The sequence below is a fragment of the Kwoniella botswanensis genome, chromosome 1 (assembly GCF_036426115.1).
Source record: "Kwoniella botswanensis chromosome 1, complete sequence".
In the NCBI taxonomy this organism is placed as follows: Eukaryota; Fungi; Basidiomycota; class Tremellomycetes; order Tremellales; family Cryptococcaceae; genus Kwoniella; species Kwoniella botswanensis.
The window spans coordinates 13,924,128-13,945,687 of record NC_088599.1 but is presented as its reverse complement, the minus strand read 5'-3'; the positions used below and the strand labels follow the sequence as shown (position 1 = coordinate 13,945,687).

General features: G+C 45.2%; 7 protein-coding genes across 7 annotated transcripts; 6 read left to right on the top strand and 1 right to left on the bottom strand.

Moving 5' to 3' along the window:
• Window positions 1-196: 196 nt before the first annotated feature.
• On the top strand, window positions 197-2,446 carry L199_005263 (uncharacterized protein; the record flags this gene model as incomplete). The annotated part of the gene is made up of 9 exons (XM_064890976.1): window positions 197-596; window positions 743-983; window positions 1,089-1,131; window positions 1,188-1,350; window positions 1,507-1,580; window positions 1,680-1,927; window positions 1,986-2,070; window positions 2,133-2,167; window positions 2,251-2,446. The coding sequence occupies 9 exons, from the start codon at window positions 197-199 to the stop codon at window positions 2,444-2,446; spliced, it is 1,485 nt and encodes a 494-aa protein (XP_064747048.1).
• An 833-nt stretch (window positions 2,447-3,279) lies between these two features.
• Window positions 3,280-6,560, top strand: L199_005262 (uncharacterized protein; the record flags this gene model as incomplete). Its single annotated transcript, XM_064890975.1, has 4 exons — window positions 3,280-4,305; window positions 4,362-4,522; window positions 4,589-5,165; window positions 5,229-6,560. 4 exons carry the CDS (start codon window positions 3,280-3,282, stop codon window positions 6,558-6,560), a joined length of 3,096 nt encoding a protein of 1,031 aa, XP_064747047.1.
• A 571-nt stretch (window positions 6,561-7,131) lies between these two features.
• On the bottom strand, window positions 7,132-10,580 carry L199_005261 (uncharacterized protein; the record flags this gene model as incomplete). Its single annotated transcript, XM_064890974.1, has 11 exons — window positions 7,132-7,173; window positions 7,280-7,671; window positions 7,761-8,313; window positions 8,380-8,452; window positions 8,513-8,814; window positions 8,882-8,956; window positions 9,029-9,641; window positions 9,709-9,941; window positions 10,013-10,184; window positions 10,244-10,383; window positions 10,446-10,580. The coding sequence occupies 11 exons, from the start codon at window positions 10,578-10,580 to the stop codon at window positions 7,132-7,134; spliced, it is 2,730 nt and encodes a 909-aa protein (XP_064747046.1).
• A 558-nt stretch (window positions 10,581-11,138) lies between these two features.
• On the top strand, window positions 11,139-15,209 carry L199_005260 (phosphoribosylformylglycinamidine synthase; the record flags this gene model as incomplete). The annotated part of the gene is made up of 1 exon (XM_064890973.1): window positions 11,139-15,209. One exon carries the CDS (start codon window positions 11,139-11,141, stop codon window positions 15,207-15,209), a length of 4,071 nt encoding a protein of 1,356 aa, XP_064747045.1.
• A 1,372-nt stretch (window positions 15,210-16,581) lies between these two features.
• L199_005259 (uncharacterized protein) lies at window positions 16,582-18,810 on the top strand (the record flags this gene model as incomplete). The annotated part of the gene is made up of 11 exons (XM_064890972.1): window positions 16,582-16,760; window positions 16,831-16,839; window positions 16,918-16,940; window positions 17,015-17,116; window positions 17,177-17,242; window positions 17,324-17,471; window positions 17,536-17,668; window positions 17,738-17,800; window positions 17,854-18,000; window positions 18,073-18,246; window positions 18,346-18,810. 11 exons carry the CDS (start codon window positions 16,582-16,584, stop codon window positions 18,808-18,810), a joined length of 1,509 nt encoding a protein of 502 aa, XP_064747044.1.
• A 532-nt stretch (window positions 18,811-19,342) lies between these two features.
• Window positions 19,343-20,126, top strand: L199_005258 (uncharacterized protein; the record flags this gene model as incomplete). Its single annotated transcript, XM_064890971.1, has 2 exons — window positions 19,343-19,602; window positions 19,826-20,126. 2 exons carry the CDS (start codon window positions 19,343-19,345, stop codon window positions 20,124-20,126), a joined length of 561 nt encoding a protein of 186 aa, XP_064747043.1.
• Window positions 20,127-20,830: 704 nt separating this feature from the next.
• On the top strand, window positions 20,831-21,334 carry L199_005257 (uncharacterized protein; the record flags this gene model as incomplete). The annotated part of the gene is made up of 1 exon (XM_064890970.1): window positions 20,831-21,334. The coding sequence occupies one exon, from the start codon at window positions 20,831-20,833 to the stop codon at window positions 21,332-21,334; it is 504 nt and encodes a 167-aa protein (XP_064747042.1).
• Between the last annotated feature and the right edge of the window lie 226 nt (window positions 21,335-21,560).

Here is a 21,560-nt window from a genome sequence, read left to right as displayed (position 1 = left end):
CCAGTGATTTATTCTCTCCTTTCATGATATATGAATTGAAAGTTCTGAAAGATATACTCAGTATACAACAAAGGATCTTGTACTGACTCACTGCGTGATTAATAATACATTCTTCTATCGCAAGTCATCTATAAATGTTCTGTGTTTCTAAATCAATCAGAGTAATCAAATCAAAATCAAGAAAACAAATCTAAACATGTCTTCTTCTTCTCTTTCGACGAATTCGGATCCGGAAACTGCACCATTGATCCCCCAACCTCCCTCAATCCCTTTTCCAGTACCATGGCTTCAGCTAACACCTCTCATGTTACTTCGAGTCCTAGACGCACTGACATACTCTATAATTTTCCCTTACATCGTAGCATACATAACTTCCATCCCGTCCGTTCCACCCGACAAGATAGGTTTGTATGCAGGTTTGGCAGAAGGTTCTCTTATGGTCGTGGAAGCTCTTATGGCTCCCTTTTGGGCTTACATGGCAGATAAAGTTGGAAGGAAGAAATGTTTGGTTTGGGGTTTTGCGGTGGTCGTCGGTGCAATGGGGTTAATGGGATTTGGGGAAAGTGTTGGGTGGATTATAGTTTGGAGAGCTTGTTGTGAGTTATGCCTATTCATATGTCTATATGTATATATACATATACTACACGTACTGTTACCATTATCTGATAGTCATTTTCACTGACGTTCTTATGTCTCTGTTGATGGTACTACGCTTGTATTGTATTGCACCGCTATGGTGTAGACGGTCTTAATCCCGGTCCAGTCATTTCCAGAACAATATTCACAGAGCTCTCTCACCCTTCCAATCGAGCATTGATATTCTCAATCTGGGGACCCCTATTCAGTGTGGGGATATGCCTGGGTACTTTCCTAGGTGGATTACTGGCAGAACCATATGGGAGATTACCCCGTTGGGTGGGGGGTGAAAATGGACTATGGATGAAATGGCCTTATGCCTTACCAGGTGTGGTTTGCGTTGCGTTGTGAGTATTCTTACTGAACAGTATATGGTCATATTCAGATGTACTGTACTGATGCGAAAATGTCATTCGCGAATCGTTCGTCTTGTAACAATGCGAAATCTGAAGATCCGTTTTCACATTGATCTTATGTCAGATTATGACAAAAGATGTAAGTCAAGCGTGATACTATTATCAATTTGAAATGGTTGCTCTGCTGATACACAGATCTACCCTATATGTGAACCCCTGGACCAGACTCGACCTGCCACATTGATCCATAGGGACGAAGAAGAAGATCATGTGGTGTCAATCCCGGGTAGGAGAAAGAGCAAATTCATAAAGACTTTGGATATACCGGACTTCAAGACAATTCTCGTTTGTTTCTGTGGTAAGTATGTCCTCAGCTAACATTATCACCTTGACAATGAACTGACCGGTGTATTGATATGTGTTATATAGCATTTCAGATTGGTAAGTCTCCTACGCCGGTCATTTTATAGTGTAAACGTCACAACTTAGCTTTTGCTTGTGGGTAAACGTTTAGCTACATTTGCATATGATGGTTTCTTCACTGTTTTCAGCTACACCTCCGTGCCTCAAGGTGGTTTAGGACTTTCAGTGAGTACAGGACATCTTCCTCTTCAATACTGTACAGTATGTCTCGTCAGGAGTACAGTGTACAGTAAGCTGACAATCATCTCAACTATGACGTAAAAGATTCAAACCATCGGTATTGTAGGATCTATATCAGCTATAATGAACTTTATCCTCTCCCCTTTATTGGTACCCCGCCTTCAACCCCGAATAGGTATCAGACGATTCCTCTCCATGACTATCGGGACAATCCCAATGGAAGCGATACTTATACCTGGCTTTCAGAAGATCGCCACACATGGGAAAGTGGCGATATATTCTGGTTTGGCTGTGCAATTGCCTTTGAAGAATTTCCATTTGATGGCTTGGCCGTGAGTCGTACGTCGCATTCAGGCGCGGGACTCTGAGCTGACTCAGATAACTCTACAGGCTGAACGACCAGCTTACTGCTGGGTGCTTCGATGGTCACCCCGAATTGTTGGCTACGGGAAGTGCCATCGTGTTGATAGCTGGTGTGAGTAGCCGTTTCACATGATATTTCCTCCCAATATGATGCTTATAGGTCTTTCTTGATAGGCTGGTGGAAGAGCTATTGGACCTACCATTGCGGGGTGAGTTGGTCCAGCGCCCATGTCACTCTTTGGCGAATTCCTGCTTGCAGCATAAACACAGCTGATCCTTCCGCCGACTGCAGATGGATGTTCTCCATCGCGACACAATTTCCCACCGGATCGCTGGGCAGACAAATCTCATGGATCTCTCTTCTCGGCATATCTCTCTCACCCCTGATTGTCACTTTTTACCTTCCCAAGAAGCTGGGAATTCCACAACAGGAGAGTATTGATCAAAATTCTAGTACAGTGGATGGCGTCGAGATCGAACAAGACTGAGGACGAATGTGGTGTATATTTTCTTTGGCTGAAGGGCCCACAATGCAATATTACTTTCTTAGTAGCATTGGTATCGATTATGAGCTCGTCAATGCTATGCTTCTCTGCCGTTACCCCCTCATCCAGTGGGAACATGATGGGCCACTTTCGGATGTGCCACTCTCCAGCGAGTTTGTCACCATGTGGCTAAGAACAAGGTCAAAGTGGAGGAAGTACACTAAGTACGCAAGAAAGAAGCACACTTTCCTTCAGACCTCTTTCCCTCTTCCCTCTTTCCCCAACTTCCCTCTCACCCTCTCCTGTGTCTTGCATAAGCACACAAGCTCACCATCGTCCTTTGAGTACGAAAAAAATCACCATCAGAGCACCGGCAGTCAGTCGTCCCCGCCTCTCTTTCTTCTCTGCCCACCTCCCTGCTCGTCTTCTCAACGACGTCAACGCTCGGTCGGCCTTCCGTAACCCGTACACCCTTTGATATCCCTTCTGTGCGACCTAGACGCCAAAGCGACAATGGTAGAATATAAAGGGATGGATGGATAGAAAGCAATGTTCATCCTTTCGTCCATCATCAAAGCAAAACAATCATTGACAGACACCAGAAACTCGGCTATCCTTCCCCCCCTGAACATCAATCTTTAAACCCATCATATCGACTCATCCCTCATCAGATCTTCATATCTACTCGCAATAACTCCCTACCACACCCAGGCTGCTACGCTGCGGTAATGTCGTTCCCTTATGAACCGCAATATCTTCCTCAACAGCCCTCTCGACCTCGTACCCTTCCTCAACCTACTCCATCTCCCACTCGCCAAACTTCCTCTATATCGATCATGCCCACCCAATCAACCTCTACTGCGCCCCCGAAAAAGTCCAGAAAACGATCCTCCTTCTCTGAACATACAGCTGCAGAAAATACACAAGATCTGAATAAAGTGAGAGCCTATGCAGCGTGTAGAAACTGTCGTACAAAAAAGATCAGATGTTTACCTGGACCATCAATTTCGTCTGGAGATAACATTAATGGACAGGTACCAGGGACGTGTCAACAGTGTATACAAGCTGGACTAGAATGTTCCTACCCACCCACAAGAGATAGAGCAGCATACAGTCGACAGTACGTGCAGAATCTAGAAACGAGAGTACAAGCTCTTGAAGCCATGCAAGCCAGAGTCATCCCTTTATTGGAAGCTTTCGAAAACACACAATCTCTTGCTCTCCCTCTACCTCAATCAATTCATAGAAAGAATGAAATTTCGCATTCAACCGTCCCTGCTCAAGGGGCTTTGGTAGGAGATGTTCCTGTAAATGTGTTAGAGTCGGAAGGAGACGGTGAAGGTGAAAGTCAAGAAGATGATGCGATGCAGGGATCGGACGTAGAAGATGGAGGGCAGATGACTCAGGATGAAAGAGGTAACTATCGATATATAGGAATGTCTAACACCTTATCATTACTCGACTCCTTTTCTCACCGAGATCGCGAAAGAGATAAAGATAAAGATAAAGATGCGGAAAACTTGATCCAAGGTGGACCGATGTCAAGATCAAATTCATTCGCTCTCAGATCCAACACTCAACTATCCGATTCGAATTCTCGTCAGTCCCCTGCAATATCTGATCATACCACCCGAGGACCGAATCCCTACTTCAGTCATGTAGCTGGATCAGGCGTCGTGAAAGCATTACCACCCGTACATGAAGTGCAATACCCTTCACCGGAAGAAGCTGTCAAATTCATAGATGCCTTCTTCGAAGAGGTTCATCCTTCTTTACCTGTTGTCATAGAACATGAATTTAGGAAGGAGTTTAAGGATATAATGGATGCCAGGGCAAGAGGTGCATTACCTACACAAGGTCCAGTAAGTCCATCCTACTCGCCTTACCCTCATCACCGACTAATATGTTATGAAACTAGTTCCTTGCTGTCGTCTTTGCAATGTTCGCTCTTGGAGAAAGAGTCCTGGTCACTTCGAAAGCTTGGCAGAGGGAACGAAAGAGAATACAAGATGATATTGAAGGTGACGAGGACACAGTCCTCCCGGGAGAAGCTGAAGCAGGTGTGATATGGTTCGAAAGGTGAGCCTACCATATGCTGCCCTGTCCATACTTGTCCCATTCGCTGATAAGTTGACGACCGCTTAGAGCTCAAATCCTTCATTACACCTCCCTAAAGGATATCAACATCAATCAAGTCCAATGCCTTACACTTATGGCAGCTTTCCAAGCGAGTGTGAACGCTATGCCTATGTCCTGGCTTCTTGCCGGACAAGCATTACGAGTAGCCCAAGATTTAGGTCTTCATCGATCGACTTCCAGATTACCTATCCCTTTCGCCGAGAAGCAACTTCGATCGAGATGCTGGTGGGCAATATACGGGTTAGAGCGAATGATGTCAATTTCGCTGGGACGACCACTAGGAGTAGATGATCTGGATATAGATGTAGCCTATCCGGCAGAGATCGATGACGAAGGTTTGGAAAGGATGGCCCAAGACGGTACGCCAACCAGTCTCGTTAGCGGTACTGAAGAGCCCTTGGGATCTACAATGTCAGGATTTATCGCATTGACCAAGTTATGCAAGATTGCCGGCAAAGTCGCTCATTTGCTGTACAGACCCGCAAATGAAAAATCCGTTTCGGACCCTTCATGGGCGGCATCGCAGCAGACTGCTATCAATAAGGTGGACAAGCTGCTAAGGGAATGGCTAGATCACGATGTGGTAAGTCTTCCTACCAACCCCGTCTTGGAGTAGCATGCTAATTCAGGTGTGAATGATCCTTAGCCGTCAAAATACAAGGATCCCTCTGATAACCGAGCGGTATCCTTAGTTTCAGCCATATTATCCAATTCGTACTTCGCTGTCCTCATCACACTTCATCGGAATTTCCTTCCTTCTAATCCCGATTACCCACGACCCAAACCACCTCCTTCATCACAGTCACTCGCCAGATGTGTCGAAGCCGCTCGATCAGTCATTCACATCGCCTCTCAATCACGTACTTTGGTACCTCCGTCCCATCATCTAGCGGTATATTGTCAATATCTATGGTCATCTGCTATTATCCTGCTGTTATGCGAAGTGCAAGCCAAAGACCAGCTGGTCATTGAAACGGTAGGATCCCATGTAGAAAGCTGCAGAAGAACCCTGCAGTCCCTTGAACCCGTTTGGCCGGGATCAAGAAAACTCAAAGAACTATTGAATGACGTAGCTAGTCGCGCGAAAGAAGTCGCACAAGTATCGAAAGTGAATAACCCAAGAAGTAAGAAACGAAAAGCTATCTCATTAGACAACATCATCAATACGACCAACAATGTTGGTCAACCTCAAGTTGCTGGTCAGATGCGTCCACCACCTTCACGAACTCAATCTTCTTCTGCATCGCCACATAGACCTAGTATACCTTCAGCAAACTACGGCGATAACCAGACTATCCCAGGTGCATATCAAAGCTCATCCCCATCTGCTCACGTTGTACAACCTGGATCTAACCCGGACAAGCGTCAAAGGTCATACCAAACTTCCGATACTAGAACTCTTATCTTACCTGAACCATCTCAAGCTCCACAAGCAAACCTGCCTCAAACCCAGACTCATATGCCACAACAAGCAACATACTTCAATAGCGGCCATCATAATCCTTCGAACTTACCACCACCTTACCCTTCCAGTACACCTACACCTACTTCGGCTCATATCTTGCCAGATCAAATGGATGTAGGAGTATACGATTCCTTCGATTTGGGTGGAGTAAGCTTCAACCCCTCAGAATTGTTACAGGGTTTTAGCGATTCAGCTTCAGCTTCAAATTTCTGGAACCAAATGACCTTCATAGAAAACAGCAACAACAATAACCATAATAATACGACTTATGGACATGGACAACAACAAGTTTTCTCGGGTCAAAATACCCCAAATTCCAATAGTGGAGCGAATACTTCTGGACCTTCACCTGGAATCATACCTCAAGCGCAATCGCAAAACAATAATGGTTCAGTAGGATATAATACTATCCCAGGTCAAGGACAGGTAGATCCATTCGCGGAATTCTGGGCTCAAGTAGCTGGGAATTCATTCGATTGGCAAGCTGATCCGAGCGTTCCATTCAACATTTGATAAGAGGAAGTTTCAAACGAGACATGGGGATATGGGGCAAAGCTTACAGAAATATAATGGAAGTCAAAGATATATTGGAAAGGTCGAGAATTAGGTATAACGTGTATAGGACAATCAAGATATACAGAGAGGACTACGGAAAATCATAAAGATATTATGATTGTACACACGGTTCGTGCAAGATCTCGAAATATAGTAGGTTGGGTTTGGGAAAAGATTTCATAACGATTTTTACGACCATTATATATATATATATATGTGTGTGTGTAAGACTTTTGATCCCATACATAAGACTTTTGATCCATCTCTTCAGTACTCATCGTCGATGATTTCCCTTCGAACTTTACTTGATTCTATTCTTTTGATTATATTATCAAAATGGTACATGTTTAACAAAGCATGAGTATTCATACAGTAAGTACAATGGTTAATGTATGTATATGAGTTTGTAACAATCTGAACAAACCTCGTCTGACGGATACGGAACGAGGTAGTATACATCCCCGACTTGACATATACATTCATCCATGCTTCACCATACGATACTACCAAGAATTCTTCAACATGAAATTTATGCCTTGCCTTTCTTTTGTTCTTTCATAGCTGCGATTCTCTGTTAAAGGTAACGTAATGAAACAAATACATCATATCAGTATTCTTCCACTCAAACAATGCTCAAACCAGTAAACAAGAAAAATCGATAGCAGAATCCTACTCACAGCTGCTCTCTCTGCTCTACGTCTAGCCATCTCTTTATCTTTATCCTCTTTACTCATTCCCGCTAGACTCTGAGCTTGAGCCTGAGGAGTGGGTGAAGCGACTTTCTGAGGACTGGATGATGAGTTATTATCATTATCAGGTATCTCACCCCAATCATCATTCGTCGTACTTGACATCGCAGGTGATACGGCCGAATTTGGTTTGGATTTGGTAGTTGCCGCGAAAGCAGCTACGGGAGATGGTTTAGGTGAATTTGAAGAAACGATTTTCTGAATTGGTTTATTCGTATTCGTGTTTACACCATTAGATGAAGGTTGTTTGGGAGATGTGACGTAATATGATTGAGGTGGGGGAACAACTATCTCTGGTATAGGAGCTGATTCGAATGCGGCTATTCAATCGTCAATGTCAGCTACCTGTACCCAGTAGATCTGATATATTATGATACTGAACCGACTGTGAGGGACAGGAAACACTCACACCAATCATCTTCATCCGCATTGACATCAATCAAATCATCATTGCCCCAAGCATTACCACCGTCGTTATCATCCCACTCAGATGCTACCATATCCACCAAAGAACTTGGTCCTGGTCCTGCTCCGGCACCACCTGTCTTTCTAGCATTCCCACTACCTCCAAGTTTCAATCCTGATCCACCTGCTGATCCCCTTCTTCCGTCATTAACCCCTGTGGCGAATTTACCAGAAGAAGGTCCGGGAACAGAAGGTGAGGTCGATCCGAACGCTGATACAGCATTGGAATCGGAACTGATCCTAGGTGAGTTCATAGGGGATGGATTGGGACTGAGTCCCGAAGGGACATGTAGTGCTGTCGCAGCTGACATGGTAGAGTTCATGTCTGGTGTGGAAAGTTGCTTGGACAGGGATGAGATTGCCCATCCTGCTAATGCACCGGCTGCACCAGCTGCTGAATTGGCTAAACCGGCTTGGTTGGTTGTGGTGGTGGATGATGTGGTAGTAACTGGACCGTATGATGCGGATGATTTCTCTTCTGATAGTACTGTATCGGGCTGCAGATGTGTATCAAAGATTAGCTGCCTGTGAATTTGCCGATCATAACCAGGAAGCCGACTGACCATCGTTTTGACCATCTCCGTTATACGAGCCATGAACATGTTCATCGCTTTGAACGCCTGGTCACGTACCAACCTAAAGTACGCATATCATCAGCTTACTCTATGGCTAAAAATGTATTCGGAGCTGACGTACTTCTCCTTATCAACCAGAGTGAACGCCATGTTCGGCACGACCTTCCCCGCCAAATCATCTCTATCGAAACAATCGACAGTCGCCATGAGAGCCATCAAACCAGCTACTCTGGCATGAACGAAAGGATCTTTCAAACTTCTTGCAAAAGCAGGTACTAAAACCTTTTTCTTGGTATTCGGTCCTAAGATCGGTGCCAGTCTACCTAGTAAGATACACGTGTTGGTACGTATAGAAGGTTCTGTATCCATCTGCATCTTTGCCAAAAGTCGCAGAAGGTCATTGTTCAATATTCTATCAGATAGCTATATGAGTGACGATCCACAGAAAGGTCAACTACCACTATTCGTTTGCAATGAGTGTATTGCTTACCTTGCTAGATAACGGGAATACAGCTTTGACTGTAGCTTCTCTGATGACGGGTACAGTATCGGCGAAACCAGTTATCTGCGAAATCCCCAATTAAGTATTAGCTGTATTGATCGCTAAACAGGTTGACAAGAAAGAAATGTAACATACCAAATTTGGCCAAACTTTCTCCTGTACCATCTTATTATCCAATTTATCTGCATATTCATTAAGACCATCTAACAATGCCATCCTTGTACCTCTATCTGGGCTGGTATACAGCTTCACCACAGGCTCCAATACTAATTTTGGGTACTCCGCAGGTGAGACCAATTTACCCAACTCGAGGACTAGGGGTAACATCGCAGAGCTCGGTGCAGTAGGAAGGGATAATGAATGTAACAACGATGGTAAGATCTTGTTGGTAACGAACGGTGAAGGTAATGTACCAGAACTTGCGGACTCTTTGATATTTCTCAACAAGCCTAATTTTTCAGATTCACTCTTCAATTCGAAGTTATCCAACCCATCTACTAAGCTGATCAGAGCATTCGACGACCAGAATCCACTTTGAGCTGCTTCGTCAAGGAAAGAAGCCGTCGATAATCGGGTTCGAGGATTGGGATTTAGCATTTTCTTCCATATTGGGAATAACGATTTAGGTATTGAGCCTGCTAATGATGGTGTGGGTGCGGAGGAGAGAGAAGGTAAAGGTGATAAAGGGTTGTATAATGTGAAGAGTAGTAAAGCCAGAAGATAGGTATCTGATAATGCTGGATCGGTACTGAACACATGAAATATCATATCAGCTGATTCAACCTGTGGCCAACACCAGTATAAAATAGACTTACTCCCTCAAGACTCCCCATCCACCTTTCTTCACTTCCGGCCCAGACCGCTCTCCGACGTCGCCAGGAGCTACACCTCCCAAAGCCCATAACACTCCTGCTTGATCCTCTCGACCAGTCAACAGGTCGAATCCACCTAATCTCCATTCTAGAGATGGCGTCACAAAGATTGTTGAGGGTAGCAGGTAGGCATGATGTTGAGATAGAGGTGGTGCGTTGAGGAATGCCAAAGCCGTCTTCAATACTTCATCAGCTGATTGTATCCCAATTTCATGGCTCAACAGCCAAAAAGCAGCTATCCACTTACTGATACACTCTTCACACCCCAGCCTATCCACTCTTCTTTCCCTTTCCCTTTCCCTTTACCAGCTAGCGCACCTCCCGTCTCCCAGTCTCTCAGCACACCTTCCAAAGGTCTTACACGCTCGGTAGCGATATATATGTGCGTTTCAGTTTCAACCGAATCGATGTATTTGACTCTGCGAATGAGCTAGTAGATCAGCCAGAGATTATACATAAATGAAGAAGAAGAATTTACACGTCAGGATGGCGTATCGTCCTGAGCTTCTTCAGAGCATTCCTTGCCAGTTGGAATAATGTCTTTCGATCTTTGTTGCCAGGTTGAAAAGGTGGTAACGTCGAATCGTAGATGAACAATGTTAAAGGTGTTCCGTCATCCTGGATGGAATCACATTAGCTATCATTGCAGGGTAACAACGAATGCCGCTCTAGCTACATACTCTCTTGACACCTTCTCTGATCTCCCATATTGAGCTGGAGCTGTCTAATCCCGGTATACGCTCGCCAATGGAGAAGGGGAATGTGACTCCTGTCGACTGGAGGACAGACGTTGTGATGGATTTGAGGTAGTTCATTCTGCACCGTCCAACTTTCGGTACTCCCTGATGGGTGGGGATGGATTAGGAAGTGGGAGAGCTCGATACAAGATAGCGTCCTTCAGCCCCCGTGAGCTGTACAAGATGAAGAAGATAGACTATCGACGAGAGTGAGGCCCCGATCCTATCAACATGGACAACGGTGACAACACATCCACATCCACATCCACATCCATCAATGTCCAAGGGATCTTCATCGCGTCTCAGCTTGCATTACGTAACCGAGATCAAAACGACTCACTACTCAGGGTTGAAACCTCTGATAATTTAAACTTTTCCAACCTCCTCAACAATTTCATATCGTCCTTCTTTGGCCAACACCATATCCCACTCAACCCCAACATCCAACCCCCTCACCCGACTCTGGTCAGTCATCAAGCTTGACTTGCGAATAGCAAGCTAGTCTATAGACCATATCACCCACCATCGACCCATCCCTCTAAATCTGTTCTCGTGCGCAGTAAAGTGTTGTTCAGTGAGTCAATGAGCACTCAGTCTCGTATGGAGTATCACCCGCTAACTGCTCAGCATATAGCCATGCTCGTACTTCCAGGATCATCCGCTATCACAGATTCTCGAAGGAATGTCCTTCTCAAGGCTTTCCAGGCTCATATACCCGCTATCACCTCTGTAGACGCCGTCCATCTCCATCTCGTCAACCCTACTTCCGACGAATCTGCTGCTCTTCTTTCCGATGAAAAGTCCAACGAACGAGCTATCCTCAACTCATTGTTAGCCTACGGAGATTACGAGCAGCTGGAAACTACCAAGGCCTTCTTAGAGAGTGGAATGAAGGGTACAATTGGTGGAAAAACCAATGCTCTTTTCATCCTTCCCAGAGCAGGTACAATCTCACCATGGTCCTCAAAAGCTACAGATATCGCCAAGATCTGTAGATTGAAGGAACATGTAGCTCGTCTGGAACGAGGTGCCTTGTACATAATCACATCATCCGAACCAATATCTCTCCCCGTTATCCACCATGAACTTCATCTCATCCACGATCGAATGACTCAACTCGTTCACACCTCTCTCCCAGCTGCTGCCACCGTCTTCCCTCCTGTTCCACCTCATCCTTCGCCTCTCGTCACTGTGCCCATTATCGGTGCTTCAGACCCAACAGCCGTGCTTGGAGAAGCCAACGCTCGGTTAGGTCTCGCTTTGTCCGATACTGAAATCCCTTACCTTGTCGAATCGTTCCTTGCTGCTGGTCGAAACCCTACCGATGCCGAATTGTTCATGTTTGCTCAAGTCAACTCGGAACATTGCAGACACAAGATTTTCAATGCCAAGTGGACGATCGATGGGAAGGATAAGGAGAACAGCCTGTTCGGGATGATTAGAAACACTGAGAAAGTCGTCAATTCAGCTGGTACACTCTCCGCCTACGAGGACAACGCTGCTGTTTTAGAGGGTTACGAAGCTACTAGATTCGCAGTTAATGGAAAAGATGATTGGATATATAGCTCAAAGGTGGAGAAGAACCCTGTTTTGATCAAGGTCGAAACTCACAATCACCCAACCGCTGTTTCTCCTTATCCCGGTGCAGCTACTGGTTCAGGTGGTGAAATTAGAGATGAAGGAGCCACGGGTCAAGGGTCGAAACCTAAGGCTGGGTTAGCCGGTTACACAACTTCAGATCTCTTGATTCCTGACTTCACCCAACCATGGGAATCCGATATCGGCAAACCTGCTCACATTGCATCGGCTCTGGATATCATGATTGAAGCTCCCCTCGGTGCTGCTGCCTTCAACAATGAGTTTGGTCGACCTGCTCTTGGTGGTTACTTCAGAACTTTCCTATTAGAAGCACCCACTGCTAATGGTGAGAAAGAATGGAGAGGTTACCACAAACCAATCATGATCGCCGGTGGTCTCGGAAACGTTCGACCCCAGTATGCTAGAAAAGACAAGATCTCTCCTGGATCAAAGGTCATCGTACTTGGTGGTCCTGGTATGCTCATCGGTCTAGGTGGTGGTGCAGCTTCTTCCATGGCTAGTGGTTCAAGTTCAGCGGACTTAGATTTCGCTTCTGTCCAGAGAGAAAATCCCGAAATGCAAAGACGATGTCAACAAGTCATCGACGCTTGTATCGCCCGAGGGGATGGTGCTGGTAACCCTATTGAATCGATCCACGATGTGGGTGCTGGTGGTCTCTCAAATGCTCTCCCAGAACTGGTCCACGACTCTGGTCTCGGTGCAGTATTTGAAATTCGAGATGTGCTCGTCGATGATCCTGGTATGTCTCCTATGGAAATTTGGTGTAACGAATCGCAAGAGAGATACGTACTTGCCGTCACCCCCGAAAATCTCGCCACCTTTGAAGCGATCTGTAAGAGAGAGAGGTGTCCGTTCTCAGTTGTGGGCACAGCCACCGAAGAGGAGAGGCTCGTCGTTACCGACCGATTCCTCGGTGATAGTCCTATCGATATTCCTATGCCTGTTCTTTTTGGTAAACCACCTAGAATGCACCGAGAAGCTTCGACCGTCGAGCCCAAACAGGATGCTTTCGACTCTTCCTTGTTCACCTACCTTCCGGTCTACAAAGGAGCACCCACGACTTCCCTCATTGCCGAAACTGTCAATCGAGTACTTCGATTACCTAGTGTCGGCTCCAAATCATTCCTCATCACTATCGGTGATCGAAGCATCACTGGTCTCGTCGCGAGAGACCAGATGGTCGGTCCTTGGCAGGTACCTGTCGCCGATGTTGCCGTTACTCGATCGTCTTACGGATTCGATACTGTGGTCGGAGAGGCTATGGCAATGGGTGAGAGAACCCCTCTCGCTCTCCTTAATGCCGGTGCATCTGCTCGAATGGCCATTGCCGAGTCTCTCACAAACTTGGCTGCTTCATCCATCGAAGATATCACCAAGATCAAGCTCAGTGCCAATTGGATGTCCGCCGCTTCTCACGAAGGTGAAGGTGCCAAGCTTTACGAAGCTGTTCAAGCTGTCGGTATGGACTTGTGTCCTAAACTCGGTGTCGGTGTGCCAGTAGGAAAAGATTCCATGTCCATGTCGATGAAATGGGCTGGTGCCAAGGGCGAGCAGAACCAGGTCACTGCACCTTTATCACTCATCGTCACCGCTTTTGCACCTGTCAACCGTGTTGACCGAACTTGGACACCTCAGATACAGACAGGTGCTGGAGAGAGTGTCCTCGTATTCGTTGACCTTGCAAGAGGAAAACAGAGACTCGGTGGTTCGGCTCTCGCTCAGGTATTCAAGCAACTTGGTGCTGAAGCTCCAGATGTTGAAGATGCTTCAGATATCCGATCATTCTTCGCTGCTGTCCAAGCTCTTAAATCGTCCGATACCGTTTTGGCCTACCACGATCGATCTGACGGTGGTCTTTTCACTACTCTCGTTGAAATGGCTTTCGCTGGTCGATCAGGTATCGAAGTTTCCCTCGATGCTATCAGCATACACGGTGACGCTATCGCTTCGCTTTTCAACGAAGAATTGGGTGCCGTCATGCAAGTGCGAACCGCTGACTTGACCACTTTCACCGATGCTTTCGTCAAAGCGGGTTTCCCTACTCAGCATATCCACGTGATTGGTCGAGTAAAAGGTAGAAAGGATCAAACTGTTACTCTGATCCACAAATCCGAAGCCATCTACACTTCGACTCGAGGAGTTCTTCAGCAACTCTGGGCAGAAACTTCATACCGAATGCAAGCTATCCGAGATCAACCTGAAGGAGCCAAAGAAGAATTCGACTCTATCCTCGATAACGACGACGTAGGAATACAGTATTCCGTACCGTTCCAGTACCTGCCTGAACCTCAGCCAGACGCCAAACGACCTCGAGTCGCCATTCTTCGTGAACAAGGTGTGAACGGTCATATCGAGATGGCTTGGTCATTCCATGCAGCAGGATTTGAAGCTGTCGACGTACACATGTCCGACATCATCTCATCGAAAGTCTCTTTATCTACTTTCGTGGGATTGGCAGCATGTGGTGGATTCTCTTACGGTGATGTTCTGGGAGCGGGTAACGGATGGGCTCAATCTGTCTTACTCAACGAAGTTGCCCGAAAGGAATTCTCAGAATTCTTCTACAGAAAAGATACATTCGCTTTGGGTGTATGTAATGGATGTCAATTCTTCTCTCAACTCAAAGATATCATACCTGGTACGGAGAACTGGCCGGCATTCAAAGCCAATCGATCAGAAAGGTTTGAAGGACGAGTATCAACCGTTCAGATTTCTTCTTCGTCCAATTCGGTATTCTTCAAGGATATGGAAGGAACCGTCATTCCCGTTGCGATAGCTCATGGAGAAGGACGAGCATCTTTCGATAATTCTACCGCTACCTTGGAGGGATTGAACAAAGATCGTTTAGTACCTGTTAGATACGTGGATAGTAAGAAACAAACCGCTACGTCGTATCCTAAGAACCCCAATGGATCACCTGAAGGTATAGCAGCTGTCCAATCGAAAGACGGTAGAGTACTTGCTATCATGCCACATCCCGAACGAGTCACTCAATTGACTTCGAATTCGTGGTACCCCAAGGATTTGGCTAAGGCTGCAGGTGGAAAGGGACCTTGGTTCAGGTTGTTCCAGAACGCTTATCAATTCGCTGTAGAACAGAGGAAGTAGGGTAGTTCAAAGAACAAGAAGTTGGATTGTTTACTCAAATTACGAGTCGGAGATGTTTGTTATTACTTCATTCACATATATACATATACAAATCTAAATACGATTCAGTTTTAGTTGCAAATGCATTTCCGGATTATCAAGTGATTTTGAACTGATGATCCTTGCTGATGATCCCGACTCCGACAGAGGCTTTCTCTCTTATTCAATTTATCTGCGGGTGGCATGTTTCCAACCCGAAAGCTTCTTAAGCCAGATCTCGGGACCTAGTGTAGCTTGCTGAGCGGGTTGTCGCCTAGCCTAGGCGGACACTTCGGATCGTCCTTCTGGAGCTTACTGCAGATGCATTCGGTTTGTCATCCGGACAGACCGAATATATCTCGAGGTACGTACGTTGCCCGGCCCATATCGAATCTGTCGAATGCTGCACTGTATGATCTCAAAGAGCAATAGCAGCATGACTCGGTGACTACTCGCTGGTGCAAAAGTCCGAATCGGAGACAGATTTCCGGGTGAATATGTATTTATTCGCGTAAATATGTGAAAATCCGAATCCACCCTATGAAACCGTGGGTCCGTGTCACCGCCGGAAGGATAAATTAATATGTTACGCTTGGGCAGTCTCAGGCGGTAAGAGGCGGAAGAAATGTCATCGACCTGCAAATGCTTGGCAAACGAATGTGTGTTATTGTGCATCGATATCGTCTCGTCAAGATCTTCAAGAGCTTCAATAGTGTGTATGCCAACAACACACAAAGCAAGCTACTGTACCGATTGCTCTTCGAAGAGCGCGCTAACGAATCAGGTGCAAGCACCAGGTAGGCTGCGATCTATCATGTCAAATCAGATGGTCATCATACCGCTCTTTGTGTCCTTAACGTCATCTTGTTAATTACGTTATTCACGTTTATACAATATTTTTACATCCCGGTGCTCCAACCGAATGAATCGGTCCTCCATCCTGTCCCACAGTCGGGTCCCCCGAAACAATATTCGGATCATGATGAGAATGACTAAAATAGGTTAGACCAGGACGGAGAACCGTCATCTCTTGACATCCTTTACCCCTCTTGAGCTGTTCATGTTTCGTTCACTTCGCGTGAGGGCGCAGATGCGCAGCTAACACAATTAACACTTAGATCGCATACATGCATGCATACAAGACCTCGTTCGATCATAGTTACCGACTCTTCGGGCCGATCGATATTTACATTTCTCCAAATTCAATCGTCCTGTGGAATATATATATAAGCTTGACCCCGAGTTGTTTCCCCACCCCCACAATTAGTCGATTATCTATAGCTGTTTCCAACTTTTACTGTTGCGCTCGCTGTTCAATTTAGGAAAAGAACGAGCATCAGCCCCGTTTTTCATCATGACAACACCATTAGAGCAAGTCCAATCGATCGATCAAGCTATCGATAAAGAAGAGAGTAAACATGTCGAAATCGAAAATGGTGAAAAACCATTACCTGCTTCGTTGGTTGGCATGAGTGAAGATGAGATTTTGAAAATGGAGAAGAAGATGGTAAGGAAGATGGACGCTGTTATTTTGTGAGTTCATATCCGTTGTATCATGTCATGGATCTGGAAGTTGACCTTGTGTTGTTCGTTATCTGCTCAGGCCTATCATGTGAGTTACTTGATCAAATATATATCTTCAGGCAGGTAATTATAGGATGTACTGACTGACTGATTGGTTGGTAATTAGTATGGTCCTCTACGTTTTGAACTGTAAGTGAACATCTGTCAACATAACATACCATATCACTTATACTGATTTTGTCCTCACTATACTATGATCGCAGACATCGATAGACAGAACTTGGCCTCAGCGAAATTACAAGGTATAATGGATGATCTCCATATGACCACTCAACAGTTCGCTACTGCCATTGCTATTTTATATGGTAAATCCCATCTCCTATCTCATGCTTTCTATGAGCTAAACCATGAATATTTTCAATTAGCCGGATACATTCCTTTTCAAATCCCTTCCAACTACTTGATCTCTCTCTTCAGTAGACCAGGTCTTTGTAAGTGTCCCCCCAGCCAAGTAGAGCTCCCATGACCATGATTGACTGACTTTGTGCTCCCTATTGCCTTTATGATCGTAGACATCTGTGTCGCCGTTGTCATCTGGGGTACCATCTCCGCTTGTACCGCCGCTGTTCACTCGTACTCTGCCCTTTTGGGTATCCGAGTACTCCTCGGAGCGTCGGAGGCGGTGTTCTTCCCTGGTTGCTTATACTTCCTCTCGGCTTGGTGGGTCCCATACGTGCACCTCTTCACAGGGTGGTATCGGAGCTGATTGTCTCAAATGAGATAGGTATACCAAGAAAGAGTTGGGTAAGCGATATGCCGGATTGTTCATCGGTCAACAACTTGGTAATGGGTTCGGTGGATTGATCGCCGCTGGTGTATTGAAGCTTGATGGTGCCCACGGGATAAGAGGATGGAGAGTGAGTTCTCATTCCCTTGGTTGTTGATTCATCTACACTGAGCTGACTTGTGGTTTGTATTCCGTGTAGTGGTTGTTCATCATTGAAGGTGTCGCCACAGTGGGCTTGGGTTTGATCTTTGCTACTTTCATGGTAAGTACTTGCACAAGCTGTGCTATTGTAGCTCAGACTAATACATTGTATAGCCCGAATACCCACACAATGCCAAGATCCTTACACCCGAAGAGAGAGAATACGCCGTATGGAGAATCGAGCAAGAAGCAGGAGTGGCCGAAGCGCACGACAGTGGATCGAATATCAAAGCTTACGTTTCTGCCTTGGCTGATCCAAAGGTCAGTCCTTATTCCATTTCTATCTCATACACTGTAGAGCACCGCTGAGGATAAAACCTGAATCTGTTATAGGTCTACACATTGATCTTCTGCATGATCATGTCACAAGCTATGGGATCTGTCGGAAACTTCTTCCCTACCATTATCAAATCATTGGGATACGATAATATCATTACCCTCGTGTTGACTGCTCCACCATACATCTTAGTTTGTTTCTTCTTCTACGGATTGTCTTGGTACTCCGATGTAAGTCTCATCTCTGCACTCAAAGTATGAACACGATTGACTGATTACTTTTTTTTTTTTTTTTTTTTTTATTTTATTTTATTTTTTTTCCGCTCACAGAAAAACGGCAAAATCTACCTCCCCATCGTCATCTGTCTCTCCATCGGTATCCTCACCTACGTTATCGCTGTCGCAACTCTCAACATTGGAGCTAGGTACTTCGCAATCATGTTGACGCCAATTTGCAATGTTGTTCCACAACTATTCATCTACAATACCCTCTCCCTGCACGTTGCTCGACCATACCCCAAGAGAGCCGCTGGATTAGCTTTGATCAACGCGATTGGAGGAACTTCAAACGTATGGTCCGCCTACGTGTGGTATGCTCCTCCTCACTTCTACGCAGGGTTCGGTATGGTCCTGGCGTGTAACGTTCTTTTCTTGTTTATCATCACTGGATATAGATTTTACGTTAGAAGGGAGAACGCAAAGTTGGATGCTGGTGGTGAGAAAGCTAGACACGCTATGAGACATGGTATCACCCAAGAACAAGTTGACCTAGGATGGAGATATGTTGGTTATTAGATCAGACCAACCTAGCTTTATCAACATGCAAGGGAAGTTTGGGGATTAGGAATGATTCATAGGATAGAGGGTTTTACAATGACTTGTATCTTACAATCGGATAAAGTACAGAATTCATTTATAGGGTAGTGTAGAGAGATATCTGCTGTTTTGGTTTGTTTATAGTATATATAGCTGGGGTATGGATATGCTTATATGTAATATTGGATTGAATGCTTCTCTTCCCAACTAAACATTGTGCTTGTTTTCATTATGAAATAGAGAGGATAAACCATGTTGAGCATGGTGGAAGGATGCATGAACAATCCGCCAAGTGCCACCACTGCGCTCGGATAAACTGATTCGAATGTGCAGTGAATCGAAAAGTCAGCACTGTGGTGCAATACAAGTGCAATTCAATCGTTCATACATCTTGTTTCATCATTCACTTTTCATCTTCCACAAACACAACAGCACCTTCTTCTCCCCAAGCAATACATCGGAAGATAAAGTCCCAAGTCACTGGAGATCACATACGACTTTACAATCAACGATGTCTTACCAACCCATCCCTCAAACCGAAGATGATCGCCTAAACACCCCCTCCTCTCCTCCTTCACACGCCCAACACGAGACCGACCCATCTTACCGACCACTCCGACGTTCCGTCCAAGAAGAATTCAACAGACCGCCCCCGTCGTGGTGGAAGAGGTTCTTGTTGATTGTAGTGTTGATCTTCATGGCTTGGTTCAGTGTTTGGCTGGGTAGGAAGGGTATGCAGGAGCAGAAACCTACGGTTATATATGCTAGTCGGTGAGTAACTTATGTGAGTGGGGTGGATCTTTGATAGGGCATGAAGTGGGCTGATACGATGCATATTTGTTTTTCACTCAATGTTAATTTTATTTTCATTGGTCGATTGACATTCTCACATATCACCTATTCCAACAATCCTATGATTGCTTTCCATCACGTTTTCTTCTGTTCATATTACCCATTCGTCTCATGTCTATCTCACAAAATTCATCACATACAGTTACTCGGAGGAACACAAATATCGCCCCGCCGCTTCCCCCGTCATCACCGAATACCTCCCCGGCAACCGAATACGTATTCGAGGAGCGTCCATCGGCGGAGTAGGAATTGCAGACGAGGACATACCGCTCACTCCGAAACAGATTGAAGCGAGGGATAAGAAAAGGAGAGAGGAAGCTAAGAACAAGGCTAGGGAGAAGATGGGTCTGAGAGTGAAGAAGAGAAAATCGTTGAAGGAGAAAAAAGAGGAAGAGATGGTGAAAGTTAGGGAGTTGGAGAGGAGGATTAAAGGGGAGGTGTAGATTCGTGGGGTTAGTGGATTTGATTTGATGTAGGGCTGGGAGCGTTTATTCATGACTCATTCAAGATTTCACAACTACGAGTAATACAAAAGAAGATTCAGGTAAAGACGGTATTTTTTCATAATGTTACATCACACGACAATAGGGGAGAAGAAGGAACGACGATCAAGCCAAATACAATGGTGAACCTCATCATATATACATCATAGCATAGTCGGAATGATTTAATGGTATAAGATTATCCATGTCCAATCCGACTCACTATTGTCCAGCGAGTATGCTCTCTGGGGGTTTGGGATCAATCAACATCACAAATAGAAGTCTCGATCAATTCCATGAAAGAATATGACTACGATCAGGACCTAGGAGCAATCGTAAATCGTCACTCTCTGACATTTCCGATATCAGGATGTTACCATATGACGCTTCCTTTCCTTTGGAGGTGGATGAGGTATGGTCCAGATACACTGACTTACCTTTCTACTTATAAGAAGCTCTAAACAAGGAGGAGTGTTTCTCATAACCTGACTAATGCTTGTTTGTCCTCACATCCTACACATATATGTTAAACCGCTATTAAATTTCTGTTACTTCTTCTCAATTATCCTCCAACGCGACTCAAGACTTATATATCATTACCATTGGTACTGACACCATTCATTCTTCAACAATATAGTCCTCAAGTCTGATAAATACCCACAACAATGGCAAGCCAACAGGACTGTGGTGAATATACAGATCGGATGGACATGCGCTCAAATACCTGGAGACATAGAGGCCCGATCATTCTGACCGTCTCTCAAATCAGCACAAACCATGATCCAATAACTCAATCTCCATCTTCTAAAGGAGGATTGTCCTTTATGATGGAAGATATCCAACCTGTCTACTTTCGATGGAATAGTCCCTCAAATCACATTGTCAGCGAACTACGCAAAGAACCTAGCCTGGTAGTAGTAGGTACAGAACGAGCTGCTGAAGAAGATTATACGAGATTGTTATTCAAAGGTTCCACACGTCCTACCGGATCCGGATCTGGTTCCGCACAACCTTCTGGTAAATCGGCGTTTAGTGAAATTTGGTTTCGTGATGATCTCATGAATAGTATATCATCACAAGAAGGAGAAGAGGAAGTCAAAGTGGAAGGAATGTGTGTGGGTGTGATTGAAGCTAACAGGAGTCCAATAAATTATATTGATCGGTTCTGAGCATCGAGATGAGGGGTGCTGTACGTCTGCGATATTGCGGTTTCTTTCTCAAGGATCTGTACAGGTCAGGTCAAGTTCATGCATGTATATCTCTAGAAATGTCTCTGAAAGTCGATATTGGTATCGCATGCATAAGATTGTCGCATATACCCCTCGGAATAGGTTATGTTTGCAAGAGAAACGGAGATCGCATTGATGTCCGCATTCCCTTCGCGCAACTACTCTC